Raw genomic sequence first — 17,736 nt, 5'->3', positions numbered from 1 at the left:
GTGATACAAAGGAACACAATAAAAAGTAGTGTTTGCCCTTAAGAAGCTCAGAGTCTGAAAGAAGTAATAGATAAGCAAAAAAGTAATAATGGGAAAAGCCCCCAAAGCAGAAAAAGGAAAATATTAGTTTTGTGTTGTTGGAAAGTAACCTTTGCAAAAAATCTAAGATGGATACAAGAAAATGTATACAGCCTCTACTATTTAAGGGTCACTGTGTTAGGTACACCCACTCCAGTGTTCTTGCCTGGAGAATCCCAGGGACGGCGGAGCCTGGTAGGCTGCCATCTATGGGGTCACACAGAGTCGGACACGGCTGAAGCAACTTAGCAGCAGCAGCAGCAGCAGCAGTGCTAAGTACAGGATCTTCAAACAAGGCAGCCCATTAGCCCTGCTGCTATCACACAAATCATTTCTAATGTTATTATTATAATAGGAACGATTGTAATCAGTTCATCATGAGGTACATGAGCCAGCTCATGCAGTAGGAGTAACCTAAGGTTTCCCTGGAAAGGAGGTAGAAAGTAGTATACATAAATGCACCCAACAGATCATCTATCATTCAACTCTACTGAACCCGTTATTTTTCAAGGCTGAATAATTGTGATCATGTTAAAGTGAGCCCTTGCTCCTTGCTTTTGTCTGATCCAAATCTCTAATTTCAAGCCAGGTATTCTTAGAGATTTACAACAATACCTTACATGTCTATGAAAGTGAAAGTGAAGTCGCTCAGTCATGTCCAACTCTTTGCCGCCCCGTGGACTGTAGCCCACCAGGCTCCTCCGTCCGTGGGATTCTCCAGGCAAGAATACTGGAGTGGGTTGCCATCTCCTTCTCCAGGGGATCTTCCTGACCCAGGGATCGAACCCAGGTCTCTTGCATTGCAGGCAGACGCTTTACCCTCTGAGCCACCAGGGAAGCCAGTTTCACAATTTTCAATGTATCATAATCTCATTAAAACCTTCTAAGGGATAGTGAATGAGAGAGGCAGACAATCTTATTTATAATTTACAGTGAAAAATTTTAGCTTTATAGAGGTTGGGAACTTAACTAAAGTTGCTAAAATTGAGCTAGAAAAGACCATAACTCAGGTCTGCTAACTCTTGACATGCAAACATTAAAATTAGTATTGGTCTTTTACCACTAAAATCGGCCTTAGAAGAATCAGATTCAAAACTGAAAATAAATGTGTCAGGGTGAGATTATGGGTAGTGTTTTAATTTTTTAAAAATACCATTGCAGAATAGGTTTTACAATTAGAACAATTTTAATTACTGAATTCAATTTCCTCAATTCCTAAGTAAAAGAAGTTCAGTTTCAAAGAGATTAAGTGGTGCCAGAAATTATAGTAAAAACAATTGACAGTGTAAGAATTACAATCCAGGATATTTGACTTCTAGCCCAACTGAGACACTGGAAGTATATCAAAAACAACAAATTGAAAGCTTTTGGAAGCAACAACACTGACTTCTCTTTTTTCTGGAGAGATTAATATAAATAAAAGTTTACAGGAAAATAGATATAATTAAAGTTACTGATACAAAGAGTTCTATCTTCAAAGAGCCAATAAATAAGTATAAAATTAGGATTTAAAGCAACAGTTAAATTTCGGTTTTTTCCCTCATGATTTTGCTTATTTAAAGACTGAAAATACTCTATACTGCTATATGTTATGTAACTACTGTAACCGTAGAAGTCTGAAAATAAAGGGAATTACTTTGTAAACCAGGTGAGCTATAGTTAGTAATATCAGTGTCTTAAGAAGTATCTGTAATAATGTTAAATATAGTTGCTACATGTTTTATCTGATCCACTCAGCTCGTCATCCATATATGAATGCCTACTAGGTGCAAGGGGACTTTTCATGGGACAGTCGAGGGATGCAAGGATGAACCCATCCAGATTTCAGTAAGAAAGAAATGTACCCAACTAATAGCATGCATGGTTTCAACTTGAAGGTAACATTTAAGCTCAATGATAAGTAAGCTTAAATGGATTTATGGAAGTAGGGGTGAGAGAAAGTGACATTTTAAAAAGATAAGAGCTAAGGCAGCAAAGTAGAAAGTTGCCAGGATGTACAGGGAACAAAGACTGCTCCCACTGAGGAATTTAGGGGGCTGAAGGGGATACAGGGAAATAAAATTTGTGAAGTCATGTCTTGGAAGCCTTGAATTTCATGGAATTTGGATTTTAACAGAGAATGAGAACCCCCAAATAACTCAGAACTGTGATGACTGACCTAGAAAGACTAAGTTAAAACACAAAATCTGGGAGAAAAACATCTGACCATTCAACAAGCTCAAATTACTAAAAAAAAATTCTGTTATGGACGTTTCAGATCAAAAAACATTTCTGTGAAAGTTTTGTAGTATGTTCAATCACTGAAGCACATTTATATTTTAAAAGACAACCCAAAGCAGTGTGTCTCATAATTAAAAAAAAAAAAAAAAGAAGAATCACAGAATCAACAGTCAACAGAGGTTTACCATTGATTTGCAATGTAGAAATATATATTTATTTTTCTAAGGTAGGATATTTGATCTTTCTCAAGAATTACAATGGTGACCAAGGCCGAGCAGAAGGAAAATTATTGAAAAGATAAAAATATTGAAAATATTGAAAAATATTGAAAAGAATATAAGGACTTTTTTGTTTTAGTAATAAAAGAGCAAGGAAGGAACCTTCCTTTCAATGCCCCAGGTTGACTTCTAAGCTGTGAGTCTTAGTTTAACTGATAAAGGTGAGAGTTAAGGGGAAATGACAGGAGAGGATGAGATGGTTAGATAGCATCAGTGACTTAATGAACATAAATTTGAGCAAACTCCAGGAGATAGTGGATGAGAGGGAAGCCTAGTGTGCTGCAGTCCATGGGGTCCCAAAGAGTCGGACATGACTGAGCGACTGAACAACTACACATAACCTTCAGAGTTTAGGGGATGATTTCAAGTGTCCATAAATTCAGATTTGTGTTGGTAGAATGAGTGTGGAATTAAGCAGGCTTGGATTTGAATACTGGTTATGTGACCTTGAATCCTTTAACCTCTCTAATTCATTTTCTTCATTTATGTATGAGAATAACAAATATTTACCTTATAGGTAAGAACTGGAAAAAGCATAGGAAGTACCTGGTGAATATTTAAGAAGTGATAGCTCTTCACTAAAAACCAAACATGTATTAAGGGCCCTGTGTACCTATCACTGTGGTTTTTGATCCTTGGCAGATTTTCAAGAGGGGGAATGATTATACTTAAAAAGGTGACCAAGGAGCATCTCAAAGCATCTCTTCCTCCTTCTTTATCCACCACCTCTCTCTCTCTCTCTCTCTCTCTCTCTCTCTCACACACACACACACACACACACACTATTAGTTAAGAATAAAAAGATCCATGTCTGTTGGGAGACAAAAGCCAGACTCACACTTTAGTGTAATCAGTTCTTTGTTCAATGTAAAGTTCTTGAGTTCTGGAAGAAGACAGTCTCAGGAACTTTGGGAGGGCACTCAGTATGATAGAAGGTGGCGAAAGAAGGAGGTACAGAAAGGCCAAGGGAGAGGAGATGCCACCAAAAAAGAAAAAGCTGTTCTAATTTGCACTAGAGTTTTGGAGGGGACCTTTGTGTTCCCCCCAGACAACCTTTGAGGAAGTTAATTGAGATTTGGGTATCAAGATCTGTGCCAAAGTCATATTACACCCCTTCATCCCAGTCTTACATTTTAGGGTGGTTAAGTTTCCCTTCCAATGCCTTACCCAATAACATAGGAAGGCCAATGGGGAAGATTTGTGCCCTCTGCCCTCCAAGCCATCTTAACTCTCAAAACTTTGGTGGGTTTTCTTCGATTCACTGGTCCTTTTAAGAGGCAGTTCCCACCTTTCAAATTACCCCCGCCTCTCCTTCATCCCAAAATGTTAAGTGACTTATGGATTTTTTTTTCAAATGAATTCTGCAGCTGTTCAGTCAGGGTAAATCAGTCCTTCCTCCACTTCCCCAGTCCTGGGGTCTCAGCTCAGCTCTGACAATGAAGATCCGGTCCTAAACTGTTGAGACCCAACCCCTACGTAAACATTTCACAGGCTGCTGAGCAGCGGAAAGCTGAGACTGCCAACCTTGGCTTCTGGGGTTCTCAGGACATCAGATCAAAGCAACTGAGAGGTCCATCCAGGGGTAAATTCCACAGATGGTTTCTTCTCTCTCTGGGATCAGTGTTTTAACATCTGGGTTAATCAGATCGTGCACACTTGGTCAACTGAGAGCACAAAGCAGCTGGGCACGTTACTCAGTGCAGATGCCCCGTGACCAGACGTTCTTAAGAAACAGCTTCTGGACTGAGCAGCTCCAAAAAGCGTGCACCGTCTGACTGGGGATGAGGCAGGAGCAAGGCGGGGCGTAGTTTGGCCCTTGGTGCCAAGTCTGCACTTTTCAGAGCCCTTTTACTTTTCCATAAGTTATTACTTTTCCGTAACTAGAATTATCCATAGGGAGAAGGTGTGCACACAGCTTAAAATATATATATATATATTTGCACTCACAACTCCCCAGATTCTTCACAAACAGGGGTGGAAGAAAAAACTTAGGAAGTCCAGTTTCAGCACTAATACCAAAGACTCGCCACCAAAGACTCCGTGTGCTTTCCTTAGGTGGTTTATTCTTCGGGAAACACCTCCGGGCTTAGCGCGCCTGCGCACGCGCAAGCTGCGGCCCCGCCTCCTCCTTGGGGACGTAAGCCGTGCGCTGGGAGGCAGGAGGAGGGCTGCGCATGCGCCCTCGTTGCATCAGCCTTGGTCTGTACAGCAGCAGGAACCGCGGAGAGAAAGGTGTTCGCAGCGGTGCCTCTCGAGCCGATTTTGCGCGGCGCGCCTCGAGACTACGAAAAGGAAGGGCTAGAGTAAGTGCCCCACCCCACGGCCGCTAGAGTCGGATATAACGTGTTTCCTTCTCGCGAGGCAGGTGCCGGGAGGAACCGGGCCCCGCCCCCTTCCCGGCCTAGGATTTCTTTCCCTTCCCGACTCCTTTTTCCGCGGGGACCCCCTCGGTTCCTCTTGTTTTGGCAGTGAGCCCCCGCCAGGGTCATGAAGCTCGTGAGGAAGGACATTGAGAAAGACAATGCGGGCCAGGTGACCCTGGTTCCCGAGGAACCCGAGGACATGTGGCACACCTACAATCTAGTGCAGGTGGGCGACAGCCTGCGCGCTTCCACCATCCGCAAGGTGCAGACCGAGTCCTCCACCGGCAGCGTGGGAAGCAACCGGGTCCGCACGACCCTCACTCTCTGCGTGGAGGCCATCGACTTCGACTCCCAAGCCTGCCAGCTGCGGGTCAAGGGGACCAACATCCAGGAGAATGAATATGTCAAGATGGGGGCTTACCACACCATCGAGCTGGAGCCCAACCGCCAGTTCACCCTGGCCAAAAAACAGTGGGACAGTGTGGTTCTGGAGCGCATCGAGCAAGCCTGTGACCCAGCCTGGAGCGCCGATGTGGCGGCTGTGGTTATGCAGGAAGGCCTCGCCCACATCTGCTTAGTCACTCCCAGCATGACCCTCACTCGGGCCAAGGTGGAAGTGAACATCCCTCGGAAACGGAAAGGCAACTGCTCGCAGCACGACCGGGCCTTGGAGCGGTTCTATGAACAGGTGGTCCAGGCCATCCAGCGCCACATACACTTCGATGTTGTAAAGTGCGTCCTAGTGGCCAGCCCAGGATTTGTGAGGGAGCAGTTCTGCGACTACATGTTTCAACAGGCAGTGAAGACCGACAACAAAGTGCTCCTGGAAAACCGGTCCAAATTCCTTCAGGTAAAACAGTCTTACCCAGGGATAATTAAACATGGGCAGAGGGGTTTGCTTAAACTACTCCTAGTTTTAGAACTCAGAATAGTACCAGAGGAAAAAAGGTTTAACTTGGCTGGGATTGTGAATTGGATAATGCGGTGAAAAGAAACCTGTTAAGCAGCTAGAGATTTTATGTAATAAACTTGGTTTAAATTCTTAAACGTATAAAACCTTAGTAGTGTTTTTGGCTTGAGGTCATTGTGGGCAGTTTAACGGATACCCTAAGAGATTCTTTTATCTAACTTTTATAATTGTGATTCTAGGTACATGCCTCCTCTGGACACAAGTACTCCCTGAAAGAGGCTCTTTGTGACCCTACAGTAGCTAGCCGCCTTTCAGACACGAAAGCCGCTGGGGAAGTAAAGGCCTTGGATGATTTCTATAAAATGTTGCAACACGAACCGGACCGAGCATTTTATGGACTCAAGCAGGTGGAAAAGGCCAATGAGGCCATGGCAATTGACACATTGCTCATCAGCGATGAGCTCTTCCGGCACCAGGATGTAGCCACACGCAGCCGATATGTGCGGCTGGTCGACAGCGTGAAAGAGAACGCAGGCACCGTTAGGATATTCTCTAGTCTTCACGTGTCTGGGGAACAGCTCAGCCAGTTGACTGGAATAGCTGCCATCCTCCGCTTTCCTGTCCCTGAACTCTCTGACCAAGAGAATGATTCCAGTTCTGAAGAAGATGAATGATTGCAACTAACAATTGAGACAACCTGTTTCTCACTCCTTCACTGTTACATTTTCTCAGCATCCTGTGAAGAAAGCTGCAAAAATGGCACTTTGTGGTTCTCACAGGGGTTTTTCATGTATTTTGGTCACTCTAGGTGATTTGTGGTTGGCAGGACATGTTTTCAAACTGAACAATAAAAGGAAATAATCTCCATATATTATTAATTGGGATAATTTTATTTTGGAATTATGAGTTATTCGCAGCTCTTAGAAACATTTTGTATATTTAAAAAGAATGCCTATATATTCTTTGGGATGGAACATAAAAATCCCATACAGCATGCTTTGAAGTAGTTTTCCTTAGGAAAAGCTTTTTAATATCTCATTATCTTCAGTTTACATTGTTTAATTTGGCACGATGTATTCTTACACTTTGTTATATGATCCTTTTTCTTGCCGTTTCCCCCACATTCCAATTTTTCTTAATTTTTAAGTTTATTTGCTATTTTAAATGATTGCTTAGTAATTAGAAGACTTCCCTGAGGCTAAAGTTAAAATCTATTTTTCTTAAGAAACTTGTTAAACCAACCTTGTTAAAAGTAATAAGCTGGGTTTTTCTTGCTAGTTTAGAACAAATTGTATTTACTTTAGAGGAGCACCTAATTAGTTACTTTTAGGTTGTAGAGCTTTGATCTACTAAAGATTCTCAGGATAGTCTACTCAAGGTGCTTTTATTTTTAAAATGAGGCTAAGTATGGGATTTGCTTTATTAAGAGCTAATTAGTGGCAAACCTAGATACAGTGCACAGTCTGTACTTAAGTTCTTTGCTCTCCCACACTATTTATGTATTTGGGAGGTTGTCATAGTTACAGTTAATGCTACCATGAATTTGTATGTACATTTGCATTCTTAATGGAGGGGTGAGAAAGCCTGTTCAGAAAGTTTGTCACATCATTGTGTTTAGTTGCTCAGTCGTGTCCAACTCTGCAACCTCGTGGACTATAGCCCACCACGCTCCTCTCTCCATGGGGTTCTCCAGGCCAGAATACTGGAGTGAGTTGCCATGCCCCCCTCCAGGGATCCTCGCAACCCAGGGATCAAACCCAGGTCTCCCACATTGCAGGCGGATTCTTTACTGTCTGAGCCACCAGGGAAGCCCATCACATCATTAGTAAATGGCAGTTGATTTGTACTCCAGCTGTTTACTATAATTAGGGACTTTATGCAAATACCTGAGAGTTTAAAATATTTTCCATTATTTTTTGTGTGCAATTTAAGAATTGAGGGGGCCTTGCAATATAATCACATCTTAACATTTTTCACATCTCAACTTAGTAAAATAATAGGAAAGGCCTATGAACAAAGAGTGGTAAGTCAGTCAGTCTGTAACTCTGGGGTCAGTGGTGCCTGCTTCAAACAAGGACACTAAGTTAAATTTGCTTGTCCTTTCTGCCTTCTGAGCCTTTCTGCTGGTGCGCCAAGTTCGTATATTGTTTATAAAAAACTTCCTAACTAATCTGGACCTTTTTACCTGTAGTTAGCTGTGGTTGTTGTTCAGTTGCTAAGTAGTGTCCAACTCTTGTGACCCCATAGACTGTAGCCCACCAGGCTCCTCTGTCCATGGGATTTCCAAGGGAAAAATGCTAGAGTGGGTTGCGTTTTCCTTTTCCAGGAGATCCTCTCAACCCAGGGATCAAACTCAGGTCTCCTGCGTTGGCAGGTGGATTCTTTACCACTGAGCCACAAGAGAAGCCTGTAGTTAGGGATAGACACCTCCATATACTTTAAAAGCACATTTTAAAATATCTACTTCCTAATCAAAGTGATTTAAATTGTCATTTCATTATATAATTTTATGGATATTTATGTTATTAATAATTTGGTAGGAGTGTAAATATTGAAGTCACTAAGATTCTTAATATTAGAACTTTATTGATAATGCATTGTTTTTTCAGTCAGAAATTGGAGATCTGGGGCCTCTTGCTCAGTGGCACCCCACTCCAGTACTCTTGCCTGGAAAATCCCATGGGCGGAGGAGCCTGGTAGGCTTCAGTACATGGGGTTGCTAAGAGTCGGACATGACTGAGCGACTTCACTTTCACTTTTCACTTTCATGCATTGGAGAAGGAAATGGCAACCCACTCCAGTGTTCTTGCCTGGAGAATCCCAGGGATGGGGAACCTGGTGGGCTGCCGTCTTTGGGGTCGCACAGAGTTGGACACGACTGAAGCGACTTAGCAGCAGCAGCTCATTATCTATCTAGTACAGGTTAGTCCTAGCTGTTAACCATGGCTATAGAAACCAGGGGAAAGAAAACCTAATAGTAAATCTAACCAATACGTTTTAGAATGTTAAATTCTCAAATTTAGCTTCATCTTAGCTTAATTAAGTGAGTGAAGTCATTCAGTTGTTTCCTACTTTTTATGACCCCATGGGTGTAGTCTGCCAGGCTCCTCCATCTGTGGGATTCTCCAGGCAAGAATACTAAAGTGGGTTGCCATTTCCTTTTCCAGAGGATCTTCCTGACCAGGGATCTTTGCAGGCAGACTCTTTACAATGTGAGCCACCAGGGAAGCCCAGGTGGGCTTGGGAACTCATCTTAGCTTGGAAACTGTAAAAACTCAACACCCAGACTGGACCCCAGACTAAATAACTTTGCAGTCTTAGAAATGATAGACTATTTTTTTAATCATTATTAAAGCTCCCAGGTGATTTCCAATAGATAACAAGGCTGAGACCCTGGATTCAGGCTTTGCTGTTCAAAAGTGTGGTTTCCATGAACCAGCAGCATCTTCTGAGAGCTTGTTAGAAACTAGAATCCAGGAGTCTACCCTAGACCTGTTGAATTGCAGCCTGTATATTAGCATCTCCAGTTGATTGCCATGTGTAATAAAAACTGATAAAACATTTAGGCAGTAGCTTATTGTCCTTGTGCCAGTTAATCTCTGCCTAGGGTTGCCAGCCATAGAGAAAAATATTTGAGTTTTAAGATCTTAAAGGAAAACTAACTACCAATATTCAATTAAATTATAAAACTAAATGAAAGCCTGTTTCTATGTCTAATTAAAGTATCTTTAAGAATTTGTATTTTTTAAAGTTAAATGTTTTACCAGTACCATTATCAAGTATATATCTTCCTAGATACATAGGTGTAAATATCAAAATAGTGATAAGAACATAATAAAATAAATTGGTTCAAATAATTATTTTTTACTGTTCTCTAAAAAACAAAATGAACCATAGGTTTTTGGAAAGCATATACAGCAGTTTAATTCCAATTGCTATTCGTTAATAAGGAATGACTGTGGTAACAAATGAAAACACTGTCAATAACATACCTCAAATTAATGCAGCGTTGTACTATAAGCTTCCGTTCATCCCCAGGTGCTTGTTGGAAACAGATTGCTACCCTTGCTAGGCTCAATAAATGAGAAGTTTGCAGTTTGTTTTCTTTTGTTGCAGGTATGATGCATATCAAATTATATTTTGCTATTCCTGGTCTCCTGTTTATGTTAAATATTTTGTTAATTTTCTGTCTGTATTTCACTTTCGTTACTCCCTTATATTCAAGTTGAATTATTTTTCTCCCAGGTACCACTAGAATAGCTTTGTGAGGCTAATTTTCTGTTACATCTGCTTATTTTCAGTCACTAATTGATGACATTTTTTAATCCCTTTAAACCAGATCTCTCACCCTCACATATTCTATAAGAAAAGTGATTCATAATTTCTGCAATTCCTATATACTTGAACTGAAATTCTCTGTGTTGCTAAAAAAAAAGTACACAGATGAAATGGTGTATATGATAATTCCCCTGGAGTAGAAGCTCTTCTTTGGGAAAGTATTATTTCACTTTCAAATCAGATGGTTTTCCAAGCAAATAATACTGGCTACTTGTGTTCAGTATCAAAATATGTTGAATTACATGTTGAAAACAGGTTTCTAGGTGTTTCTTAGGATTCGAGGAGAGAGAAATCCTTTTGCCTGTGCCTAGAGCTGAGATATGGGGCAACCATACTTATATTACACCACTTCTTAAAGGCAGTACATTTAATTTTATCCATTTTTTTAGTGCCTGTGTGGATCAAGTACTGAGCTGGATTTAGGAAAGAAACAAATCACTGTTATACAAGTAACTTGTAGAATGTTTAAGAGGACACACTGTTGTGAGAGGTGGCTTCTAGGAGGAACTTTACAGAGCCAGCATATTTGCTTAAAATAATAAACCTGGAAAGATCAGGAAGAGGAGGCAGGCAGGGCAAATGTGCTAGTCATCTTTGACACCCCTCTCCCCATACCATGATAAAGGGTAGGTTTGATGGTTAGAAACCACTGAAAAGTTTAAACAGGATGGCGTGACAAAACTTTGCATTTCACAAATATCACTGACAACATCAAGAAGGGGTTGGAGGTGGCAAGATTGGAGGCAAGGGGACAGGTTAAGAGAACACTTACTAGAAAAATTTAACAGGAAAATGATGGCTAAACAAGGCAGTACAATGACTAGAAGTCACGAGGAAATACTAAGCGGATCAATGGGACGGGAAGATTGTTCAGTTATGGAAGGAGTCGAGTCTAGGGGTAAATCTCAGGCGTTTGTTTTTTTTTTTTCTTTCTTGAATGGTGGGAGAAATGATGGCATAATTCAAACACAGGAAAACTAGGAAGAGAAGCAGTAAGTTCAGTTTGGAATCTGGTTTGAAGTGCCTGTCGGCCTCTTGGAATGCTTTTCTACCACATCGCTATATGCTTGCTTACTCACTCCCTTCAGGTTTTTGTGCAAATGTCACCTTAGTGACAAAAAAGAAAAAGCAGCCTTTTTTGAAAAACTACCTTCTCAAAGTTTCCCTTACCATTCCTTGCCTTAAGTTTTCTCTGTAATGCTTAAATTCACTTAGTTGCTTTGCTTATCATCTATCTAGGATATAAGTTCTAGGAGGACAGAGATTATTGTCTGTTAGGTTCATTGCTATATCCCCAATACTGAGAACAAACCCTGACATAAAGTAGATGCTCAAAAAAAAAAAAAAAAAAAAAGTTGAATGACTGAGTGAGTCAATCTCCAGAAGAAGGTTTCTTAGGCGATTGTGCATACAACTCTGAAGTTCAGGATAGAGTATTTGACTATGGATAATAATACAAAAGATGTCAGCGTATAAGCAGACCTGAAATCATGGACCAAAAAAAGAAAACTAACCTAGGAAGTTTTAGTGAAACTAGAAATAAAAAAGGACCAAGCATCCAAGCATAGGGAAAGAGCAATATTTAATTTCTTTAAATGCTACCTGACTCTGTTATCTGTATTATAATAAAGCACAGGTATTTATAGATTTCAACAATTAATATGCCAGGTCATTATTTTTTCTTTTACACATCTCTCTAGTGTACTAGAGATATACATGTAGAATAGCTAAAGTGTTGATTTCATAGAAAGCTGAATTTTTCTAAGTTTTTAAGAAAAATTTCTAAGTTGGAGAGCAAAAGCCAAATTAATTTTATATATGTATTTCTTATTGGAGTATAATTGCTTAACAATGTTGTGTTAGTTTCTGCTGTACAACAAACTGAATCAACTATGTGTATACATATATTCCCTCCTTCTTAGACCTCCCTCCCACCCCACCCCCCACCCCCCACCCCCCACCCCACCCATCTGTGTGTGTGTTAGTCACTTAGTCGTGCCAAACTCTTTGTGACCCCATGGACTGCAGCCTACCAGGCTCCTCTGTCCATGGGATTTTCCAGGCAAATATACTGGAGTGGTTTGCCATGTCCTTCTCCAGGGGATCTTCCTAACCCAGGGATTGAACCTGGGTCTCCTGCACTGCAGGCAGATTCTTCACCAACTGAGCTACCAGGCAGCCCCACCCATCTAGCTCATCAAATTAGTGTGTGAAGTTTGTTTTTAAAAAAGAAATGTTAGAAGGTGATGATTGAATTTATTAAGGGATTTTTTTTTTTTTTCCTGGATTCCCAGAGTACAGGAATTATGAGAAAGCTCTGTTTCCTTCAGGCCGAAAGGTTGCTGCTATAGGGCCCTAGTTGTTTAGTCACAAAGTGGTGTCTGACTCTTTGCAACCCTTTGGACTGCAGCACATCAGGCTTCCCTGTCCTTCACCATCCTCTGGCGTTTGCGTATCTTTGATTTCCCTCACCACTTCCTCTTTTATTCCCTGAAGAACCACAAGTGTCAGAATTGTGGCATAAATTTTGCAAAGTTTTTTTTTATATCTGTTTTAAAAGTTGATTTTGATCCGCCCATAATTTTGTTGATACACATTTTTCAGTAAATGAGCTCCAAATTAGTGAAAAGAATTTAAAATGGGATGTAAAAAGCAATTAAAAAAAATAAATTTCAGATAAAGTTTTTAAAGCCCTAGTTTTCTTTAAATTAATGTCAGCATATTTAAACTTTGTGCTGTAATTCAGTTTATATAATTTAAGAGATTTAGTTGTTTAGAAAAGTGCTATTCAAGATTTTCTTAATGTGTTATGTGTTTTACTGATGAATACTCAATGTAGAAGTTCAGTATAACAGTGTTATGGAAAAGTCAAAATGATTTCTGATGGAGTTGAGATGCAAATATAATATTTTTGTGTATCAAGGATGCCTTACTTGGAAAAAATTCAAAGCCAGCAATGCATCTCATTAAGACATTGGAGAACAAAATCTCTAGTAATGGTCTAGAACAACTTGAGTTACTTAACATTATCAAGTAGCAGGTAAACTTAACTAGAAATAAAAAAAATTGGCTAAGTTCAGGAAGGAGATAGTTAAATTAGAAAGACTATGAAAAAGTATTGGCAAAAGATATTTGTTAAGCTGAAGTGGAAAAGATAAAATCTCATTCATCGTATTTCTTTATATGGCAAGAATTCTTCCTTTTTAGGGAATATGTGTTCTTTGTAGATTTCCCAAGTATACTAATTGAAAGATAGCCCATTTATTTTGCAGTATTTAATTTCTCTATCCTAAGAAACATGTCATATATTCTGTTGTAGTAAATAACACTGACAATGAAACTGGAATATGGTGAATTCATTTAAATTTAGGAGAAGAGAATGTGTTTCCTCAAGGAAAATCCACTTTTGTTTGCAACTCTTCAGTTGCATACAAATTTGACACTAACACTTTTACTTCTGACAGGGCTATTTTAATTCTATCACAGTTGACGTCAATGTAGGAATTTTCTAGATGCCAGTTGCTTAAGATCATAACATTTATGATAAATTGTAGGGATTTGGATTCCCCGTCTTCTTTCAAGTTTCCTTTCCTTCACCCCTTAACATTTCCCACATTTTTTAGAATGCCTATTTTTCCTATAACGTAGGAGCTATAGAGGACTAAGAGCTCATTTCAATTTGGGCTGCCACATTTGGTTTGAAAACCCCCAGTACTGAGGCAAGGCAGTGTCTACCAGACAGCAAATACAGGAGAACAATGTCTTTGCGGCCACATTGCCTGACCATGCACGGGGTTGGTGCCACTGATGCAACTCCAAGAATGGACAACCTGTTAAAAGTCACCATGTGCTTATTAAAGCCCAGACCTATGGGGAGTGCTTTAAAAGGAATTATTTAGATCTTTGAAGATAACTGGGAGAAAGGCTTTGTCATTACTATTTTCAGATAAGAAAACAGAAGTTGTTGTTGTTCAGTCACTAAGTTGTGTCCGACTCTGCAACCCCATGGACTGCAACACGCCAGGCCTCCCTCTTCTTCATTATCTCCCAGAGTTTACTCAAATTTATTTCCCTTGAGTCGGTGATGCCATCCAACCATCTCATCCTCTGTTGCCCTGAAGTTAAAAGAGGTTAAATAATTTGTCCAAAATCACATAGCCAGCAGCTGTGGTAAGGTGCCCAGTAAAGCAACTCCCTAAAAAAATATAAGAATGGTAGTCCATTCCTCAGTTTTCTGTTTGAAGTAGGTCAAATGTACCTAGAAATACAAAGAAAGAAAAAAATAATAGCACTAAATTTTATAATTGGTCAGAGTTTGTACAATCATTTTGTATGTTTTTTATTTACCACTTATTTTTCATCTCGTGAAAAGTCAGAACTCAATCATATGGCATTCTAATCTGGAATATAGTTGAGGATTAGAAAGTATACAGAAACTGTTGTGAGTTTACATGTTAAACCAAGCCTCACAAACTCAGCATCTGTGTATTATTTCACATTTAGTTGTAGCAAGCTTGTTTTTTAAAAAGTGTTAAGCATACTATGTTAATATGTACGCATTATTCTAACATAGTAGCACCTTATGTAGCCGAAATTATGCTACTCTTGCTTATGTAAAGATGAATTAAGAAATGTGTCCATGCCTTTAATCAGCAAATTAGATATCAAGGAGACATGACCACAAGTGGCCAAACTGACAGGGAGGTGACTGCGGTGAGAAATGACAGTTCAGGTGGATTCCGGATTGCCATCAAAAGAAAAAATCCAGGGCTTAGAGGTTTTCACAGGGGCCTGAAGACATTACTGTGTTATAATAACTATTGTACATATTGAGGAAAGGATTAAATTCTATTCAGTGCGTTACATTCAGAAGTCAAGGAAATATAATGTCTTTCAAAATTGTTGTCCTCCAAAATCATTAAAAGATAGACGACCCAGAGGGATGGTACGGGGAGGGAGGAGGGAGGAGGGTCTAGGATGGGGAACACATGTATACCTGTGGCGGATTCATTTTGATATTTGGCAAAACTAATACAATTATATAAAGTTTAAAAATAAAATTAAATTAAAAATAAAAAAATAAAAAAAAACCAAAGAAACAAACAAAAAGATAGTCCAAAAAATCTTCATCCATCTGCCATACTTAGATCACATTTCCAGATAGGCAGAGTTTTACCATAATAGTCTTAATGAGAAAACTTAAATAATTGTTGAAAGATGAATACTTGTTAAGGAAAAAAATTCCAATAGGTTTTAGTTGTAAAACTTATTCAGAGGTAGGAAGTTCTCTGAGTTCAAGTCTAAGTTCCAGAAGTTTTATGTCTGGAATTTTTCACCAAGTCCTAGTGTAAACATCAAGTAGAACTTTTTGTTTGAAACCAGTGTGAAAAATTGCTCTGTGGATATAAAACATTTTAATCTGGTGCTTCAACTGATTGATCCCATGACCATAATTAAGATTTTTTTTCTTCTTCTCCAAGTGTATTGTTGACAACTGTAGAAGCACTTTGGTTTTTTTTTGGCGGGGGGGGGGGGGATGTTGGTGGGGATGAAATACAGAAGAGGAAGATTGAAAATACATTGCGGTACATGACTCTGAATCGTTTTGAATCATAAAAGGTTAATCAATGCTGTATGGAAACTTTTATATCATCTGATCTACCTCATTTCATGATAGGGATGTAAACTGAGACAGCTGAGGCCTAAAGAGGGTTAGTAACTTGCTCAAATTCCCACAGACAGTAGTTTTTCATAGAGTCTACATTCCTGTTTGATCCATCCTGTTCCAATCTCTTATTCATTTTCTTGTCATCAGTGTATATTGGGAGGAAGTTGGGCTAAGTGAACAAAGAACAATATGGGATTCGAAAATGCCTTAAACCCTCCTTTATCAGAATTCTTCATCTTGGGGCAAGACAGTTTCTCAGCAGCATCACTGAGACTCAAACCCAGCTTTGAAGTCAGTTAGTCAGTTCTTTGAATGTTCATCTTCTGCTAGAGAAAGACTCAGCCTCCTGCCTTGATTCTTCTGAGAACCAGTTCATGCAGAAGAATGGGTTCTTCCGATTGGTTGTCAGTTCATTCTTCTGACAGCCACTTGCTAAGTTTTAACACCTACTGTGTGCCAGCCCCTAAGGTCATGAGGTGAATAGAGAGGATCATAGTTCCTTCCTTTCTGGGGACAACCCAGTCCAGGATTGGGACAGACTGAAAGAAACTAGAACCTTTTGTTTGAAACCAATGAGAAAAATTGCTCTGTGGATATAAAACATTTTAATCTTGTGTTTCAACTCATTGATCCTATGAGCATAATTTAGAGGAGTTTTTTTTGTTTTTGTTTTTTTTCCTAGCACTGCAGTAGGTACAGGAATCAGAACTGTGTGGGAATCTGGGAACTCAGTGCTGTTAATTCAGCCTGTCTTCACTGAGGAGGTGCTCTCGGAGCTTAAATTGCTAGATTCCAGAAGCTCACAGTGATCTTGCATTAGTCTCTAGAGAAATGAGGCAAAGAGAACTGAACACATTCCTCTCAGATTTACTTGGTAAAATGTTTTTCTTCTAAATAGTGGTCCTCTGTAATCTCTAAGCTCTCTAGATGTTAAATATTTACAGTAAAGAGTCAACAAACCTGACAAGAGACATCATGGAGCAAAAAGGTTATGTTGCCTCCTGCTCTTGAAGCAAAAAAGGCATCAGTTGAATCAGAAACATACAGGACCATGACTGAAAAGAACAGAAAGATTCCAGAACGTTTGTATTGTCCATATTTTTGTTATCTCCTCTTTCTCTCTCATCACTTAATAGTTAAACCAAAAAAGAGAGTTCGCTGCCTTTTGCAGGACAGCAAGGAAGTGGACAGTGAGCGGAGGGAGCAGGACATGATGTCCTACTCCACAGCCATTCCTGGAAAAGAGGATGTCCACGGTAGAGTGGGTGGTGGTGACCACCTCAGGGAAAGGGAAACAGGCTTCTGGGCCTGCGGTCAAGTGGGAAGCAATAGAGAGCTGACTTGGGCCTGAAGAAAGCCCTGAGGCTGGACAGCAGGAAGACCTGGGGTCTTTCCTATCTCTGTATTCACCATTTTATCCTTGATAAAAAAAATTCAGGAAAATAACCTTCATAAATAATAACAACTTCTCTCTGAAGGAGTACATTTTACTAAATGGTCATCGTGGATCGGGTTGTGATGGAAGGAAATTTTGTACAGAAAGGAGAAAGGAACAAAATATATTTTATGAGGAGGAATGAACTCCAGGAATAGTCCTCTGACCCTTTGTGTCTCAGCGATATTCTCAGCCTGGGTGAGAGGAAATGGAACAGAGTGCGGAATGTGGGGAAGTGGGAAGAGCTGAGACACAATTCATTCTCTGCCTCATTAAACTGAGTCATGTATCTTTAAGAAATGAGTCTGTTATCACTATAGGAAATGTCTTACTCTGGGCCTAACTCCTTGCCTAGAACTTAAAAAGTGTTAGAATTTTTCCTGCCTTTCTGGGAATCATTTTCACCCTTATCTCAGACTCTCTCTGGGTCACAGTAAAATATAGTG

General features: G+C 39.8%; 2 protein-coding genes across 2 annotated transcripts in view; both read left to right on the top strand.

Annotated features, from left to right (window-relative positions):
- ITGA1 (integrin subunit alpha 1) overlaps nucleotides 1-17,736 on the top strand; it is a 182,000-nt gene that overhangs the window by 8,562 nt on the left and 155,702 nt on the right. The window lies entirely within an intron of this gene.
- Nucleotides 4,361-6,723, top strand: PELO (pelota mRNA surveillance and ribosome rescue factor). The gene is made up of 2 exons (XM_027520077.1): nucleotides 4,361-5,789; nucleotides 6,089-6,723. Exons 1-2 carry the CDS (start codon nucleotides 5,064-5,066, stop codon nucleotides 6,521-6,523), a joined length of 1,161 nt encoding a protein of 386 aa, XP_027375878.1. The 5' UTR covers nucleotides 4,361-5,063; the 3' UTR covers nucleotides 6,524-6,723.

Source organism: Bos indicus x Bos taurus, chromosome 20 (assembly GCF_003369695.1).
Source record: "Bos indicus x Bos taurus breed Angus x Brahman F1 hybrid chromosome 20, Bos_hybrid_MaternalHap_v2.0, whole genome shotgun sequence".
NCBI lineage: Eukaryota > Metazoa > Chordata > Mammalia > Artiodactyla > Bovidae > Bos > Bos indicus x Bos taurus.
This window is presented reverse-complemented; position numbering and strand designations above follow the sequence as displayed.